At 34.5% G+C, this 5726-nt stretch overlaps 1 protein-coding gene across 1 annotated transcript; it reads left to right on the forward strand.

The window, feature by feature from the left end:
* Positions 1-554: 554 nt before the first annotated feature.
* Positions 555-5129, forward strand: LOC129312674 (asparagine--tRNA ligase, cytoplasmic 1). Its single transcript, XM_054955344.1, has 6 exons — positions 555-1096; positions 2042-2632; positions 2950-3206; positions 3290-3419; positions 4092-4150; positions 4720-5129. The coding sequence occupies exons 1-6, from the start codon at positions 602-604 to the stop codon at positions 4901-4903; spliced, it is 1716 nt and encodes a 571-aa protein (XP_054811319.1). The 5' UTR covers positions 555-601; the 3' UTR covers positions 4904-5129.
* The last annotated feature ends 597 nt before the right edge of the window (positions 5130-5726 follow it).

The following is a 5726-nucleotide window of genomic DNA, read 5'->3' on the forward strand; positions in this document are numbered from 1 at the left end:
TCAGAATGAAAAAAACTCAACCCCGTTGGATGAGAAGGGGCTTCCTTAACTAAATAGTCTGCTGCATTATTCCCTTCTCCAGACCAAGAAATAATAGATAGGAATATAATATGAAATTAAAATTTATTTTTAAAACTTTCAGAAATATCTATAAATATATAATAATCATTTGTAAATTTATTAAAACCACTTGAAAGATATTCTAAATTATTCGTAATTTTTTCATTTCAAAGATCATAATTTAATTTTCAAATTTTAATAATTTAAAGTTTTTAATTATAATTAATGGTCTTGAAATTCTTAATTGTTTTTTCCTTTATTATTATTATTATTTATTTGGGAGAATTACATAAATGTATTGTTAATTGTCATTTTCCCTCACAACATAAGTGTATTGTTATTTTTCTTATGTAGATTGTGAATGAACTTTATAATAGTTAATTATGTTTGTGTGTAAGTTGTGCATAATTTTTATTCAAGTTAAAAAAAGAAGTTGTACATAATTTTCCCTATTTATTTCTATAGAACATAAATTAGGGTTTATGTAACAGAGTCCATCGTTAGCTCACAGCAGCGCTGAGACTCAGAGGAGACGACGCCAATGGCAGACCTTTCCGCGCCACCTACGGACCAATTAGCCTCGACCACTCTCAATGACGCCTTATCGTCTCATGTTTCAAAACATGAATTCTCCGATCGCGTCCCGATTAAATCCATCATTTCCCGTCCGGACCGCGGGTCGGGTCTCGCTGGCCAGAAGGTGAGAGTTGGCGGTTGGGTTAAGACGGGAAGGAAAGCCGACAAGGACGCTTTTGCGTTCTTGGAGCTTAACGACGGATCGTGCGCCGGGAACCTGCAGGTGATAGTGGAGGCTTCTTTAGGTGACCTCGGGCAGCTAGTACCCACTGGTACTTGCGTTGTGGTCGATGGTGAACTCAAGCTTCCTCCTGCTGGAGCAAAGCAGAAAGTGGAACTTCGGGCTGAAAAGGTTCTCCACGTAGGTCCTGTGGATCCTGCGAAGTACCCGTTACCCAAAATGAGGCTTACGCTTGAGTTTTTGCGAGATTACGTTCACCTTCGTACTAGAACTAACACGGTAATTGTTATTCTCTTGTACGTCTTCCTGTGTAACGTTCAGATAATTCGGTTATTGCCAGCATTGTTATCTGATGCTTGGATATTGAAATGACAAAATATTGATTCTGGCATAATATGCTATGTAGTATTTGAAGCCGACTCATTCTATCTTTAGGGATCCATTACACACAATGTGATTTGTCTAAACTACACCATCTTTGATCATACTAAACAGTTAGGGCGAAGGCAGAGCCTTGGAAGGGAAAACATCGGACTTTTTTTGGGAGTGGGGGGTGTGTTTGGATGCGAGCATGGAAGGCCCATACGATTTGTCAATATAGACTTTTAATACCAAAGCAAACACAATTATACAGGTAATATAATCAATAGTTTAAAAACCAACCATAGATTGAACCGGCGGATAGATACCATTTTGCTGTTAAATGGTCTCAACCTTTTATACACACACACATATATAAATATTATATATATACATGTATTGTAAAATAATATCTATATACTAAATGTAGATATTTAATAATAGAAAAGTTATGTATTTTCTTATGTTTACAAATTCATATGAGATGGCTGGGATGAAGTCAATCAAACATCATAATAGTCATTGTGGAATGACCAAGCGAGAAATGAAAGTTCGAATTTTGGTTTTTGACTATTTTGGTGTCAAATCAGTCAGTTTTTGGCCAGAGGGATTTCAAGGTCAACCAGATTGAAACCATGGCTGGTTGGATCCGGTATCATCTAATCTGGGTATATTTTCATATTAGGGACTGCTTACTCTGTTGGTATTGTATGTTAAAGTCAATGTTGGTTGTTGAATGCATTATGCTTTCTTTTATTACATTTCCATTTTAATGTCAACAATTTATCGTATGCTGCCCATTTTATTAATTTATAATAGTTCATCTTTTCAGCATTTCACTTATTATCATTGATATAATTCCAGATATCTGCAGTTGCTCGAATCCGTGATGCTCTTGCCTATGCAACACACACTTTCTTCCACAGGCATGGATTTCTTTATGTGCACACACCCATCATCACTACTAGTGATTGTGAAGGTGCGGGTGAAATGTTTCAAGTCACGACCTTGCTCAGTGAAGCAGAGAAACTGGAGAAGGAATTGCGAGAAAATCCTCCTCCATCAGAGGATGATGTAGAAGCTGCTAGAGTTCTGGTTAAGGAGAAAGGGGATGTTGTTTCACAACTGAAATCTAGTAAAGCAAGTAAGCAGGAAATTAGTGCTTCTGTGGATGTGCTAAAAAAAGCAAAGGAGTATCTCTCAAAACTGGAAGAGAGATCCAGACTCCAACCTGGTATTCCTCAAAAGGATGGGAAGACTGACTATACCCGAGATTTCTTTGCCCGTCAAGCATTTTTGACTGTTTCAGGCCAACTTCAAGTTGAGTCCTATGTATGTGCTCTCAGTAATGTGTATACCTTTGGGCCAACTTTTCGTGCAGAACATTCCCACACTTCAAGGCATTTGGCAGAATTTTGGATGATTGAACCTGAAATTGCATTTGCAGATTTGAAGGTACATGAATTTCAATTCAACATCTGTATTTTCTTAGTTATCAAGAGAAGAAGTTGCTGTAAGTTATGGAATGGACTGCTTTTGTTGTTCATTTTCTCTTTTTCCAAATGTAATCATTCTATATATTTCTTGTTGCTGTAGTTGTTACTTTGCCAGCATACTCTACTGAATCACAGTTCATGCACTCAATTTTGGGTTCTATGAACTTGTGAATTTCCTAATGCAATGTCCAACAGCCCTCTTCTCCCTATCCTATTGCAGTTCTATCTTTTTTGTTGGATGATAATATTGATTCATATGTTTCTGTTGCGCTTTAGGATGATATGAATTGTGCAGAGGCATATGTGAAATTTATGTGTCAGTGGTTACTTGATAATTGCCTTGAAGATATGGAGTTTATGGCAGATAAGTTTGATAAAGGGTGCATTGATCGCCTGAAAATGGTTGCTTCCACTCCATTTGTGCGTCTTTCGTATACTGAAGCAGTGGAAATACTAGAGGAGGCTGTAAAGAATGGTAAAAAGTTTGACAATGAAGTGAAATGGGGGATTGACTTAGCATCTGAGCATGAAAGGTAATTTGAAGTTTGTGTTTTTATTTTCTTGTCTTGTTCTTGATTTGAGGTAAATGATATATTGGGGGCATGATGTTCTGTAGGTTTTTAACAGAGGTGAAGTTTCAGAAGCCTGTCATTGTATTTAACTATCCAAAAGATATCAAAGCATTCTACATGCGGCTCAATGATGACTTAAAGACTGTGGCTGCCATGGATGTTCTTGTACCAAAGGTAATCCAACATATTCTTCATATGTGAATTTCATTGTAGCTAGGTATTGTGACTAATGTTTTTAGAACCAGACTGGATATTGAACCGGAAAGGCTAGCGATTCACAATTCGCATGGGTCAACCTTGAATCGGTGACGTAATAATTAAATAAAAATAATATTAAATGTATATATAAAATAAATAAAAGAAAACAAATCTATAGTATGTTAATAAAATGACATAACATAATTGCAAATTAATAATATTATAAATTATAATTTTATAACTTGTCAAATATAGATGGATCTTGGTTAAATTAAACATGAGTGAATACAAAAGTATCTGTATTTGCATTTAGAATTGTCAACATCTTTATAAAAAAAATGGTCTTAAATTATATTTTATACATATGAATTGTCTAAAAATAAAGTTGAATTTTTCTAGTTTTTTTTTTAAAATTTTTTAAGCTGTTTTAATATTATATTTAAAACTGTCCGGTTTTATGAAAATCGCTCCGTTTTTTAGCTCAATAATAGCTCAATACAGGTCTAATCTGTCTCAATATGAAAACAGTTTTGTGGTCCAAACTGAGCCATTAACGGCTCTATAATCAAAGGTTCGGCTGTCTAGTTCGGTCTAATTTTTAAATTGTTGGTTGTGCACATCTTGGTAATAATGCACAAATAATTTCAGGTTGGAGAGTTAATTGGTGGAAGCCAAAGGGAAGAGCGCTATGATGTCATCCAGCAGAGGTTTGAGAAAATACTGTGTCTATCAATTTGCTTTCTTATCTTTTTTGTATTTTCATTTGGGGCAATTTCATTCTTAAACTATAAATCTAAGGGATTTTGGGATCATAAACTTAATTTTGATATAATAATTTTTTTTAACATTTAAAAACGATGCAATATCACCTTTACCATTAGCACAAGTTAGCTTTGACTATTAGTTGATTAGAAAATTGCAGAAAATAACCTTAAAAATTACAAGAAATGATCAATCTTTTTTGTCATTTTTGAGATTTTTTTCTTTTTGTAATTTTTTTGTCAACTAATGATTAAAGTTAACATATGTTAGTGATAGGGGTAAAATTACATTGTTTTTAAAAATTAAAAATTTTTTATACAAAAAACGAGCTTAGGTTCCCGGACACCTACCTCGAGGATCTGTAACTTTGGGGCAAATTTGCTATTTAACCTTTTTTTACTTTTTTTTTTTTCCAGTGGAGGGTTTTATAGTCCTTAGATGAATGAAGACATCCTATTAGTATGTGCCTGGTTGGTTTACTTCATTATTATTTGAAATATTTTCTGTATTGCAGAATAAAGGAGATGGATCTGCCTATTGAGCCATATGAGTGGTACCTTGACCTGAGGCGGTATGGGACTGTGAAGCATTCAGGCTTTGGTCTTGGCTTTGAACGGATGATTCTTTTTGCTACAGGCTTGGATAATATTCGAGATGTGATTCCCTTTCCTCGCTACCCCGGCAGAGCTGATCTTTGATTATAACGATTCTGTTGCAGAAAGCAGAAATTTAATTTAGTTTTAAAATACAACATGGCAGTAGCTGTATTTGCTCATTCTTATCCCAACTGTACCCTTACTACGAAGGAAATCTTTGTTTAATCAATTCTTAAATCCATATTTATTGTGCATTTTATATATTTTACAGATGTAATTGTTGGATTCGTAATCATGATATGACCAATATAGTGTTATATTTTTGTCACTTGTTTTTCCCTTGTTTGGATAGAGAGAAACGGTTTTGGGGTTTAAAGAACATTATGAAGGCCTTTCAACGGATCATCATATGGAGTATGGACTGAGCTTGCTGGTGTTGTCAAGCATCAACCATCGGATGGAACAATCAGCCATGCTTGAATGTAAGTGCCTATAGGAACTATAAAGTGTATTAATAATAAGAGTTTATTATAGCATACATGATCTATAAAAGATTTAATTGAATTGTAAACAAGTATTTTAAATTTGTAAAATTAATTATAAAAGCTTTTTTCCTTCTAAAATTGAAAACTGTCAATGAAAGGGCCCAAAGCGAGATTAGCACAATCACTAGGGATTTCATCAAGAGCAACTGAAGAGTTTCCTCCGAATGAGCTATTTTTGTAAGGTGATCAGCAAGCTTTAAGCAATCTCTACGTGCAAAATGAAGCTTGATGTCCCAGTTTTCATACACTAGTGACACTATCTGTGGCAGTGATCTGGCATCATATAGTTTTGACCAGCTGTGAAACTGGAAATGAAATAAATAGATAAAAATAATATTAAATACATATAATACACACACACACACAAGAAATAAATTTAC

Source organism: Prosopis cineraria, unplaced genomic scaffold, assembly GCF_029017545.1.
Source record: "Prosopis cineraria cultivar Desert tree isolate PC_DT_omini unplaced genomic scaffold, ASM2901754v1 PC6, whole genome shotgun sequence".
Taxonomy (NCBI): domain Eukaryota; kingdom Viridiplantae; phylum Streptophyta; class Magnoliopsida; order Fabales; family Fabaceae; genus Prosopis; species Prosopis cineraria.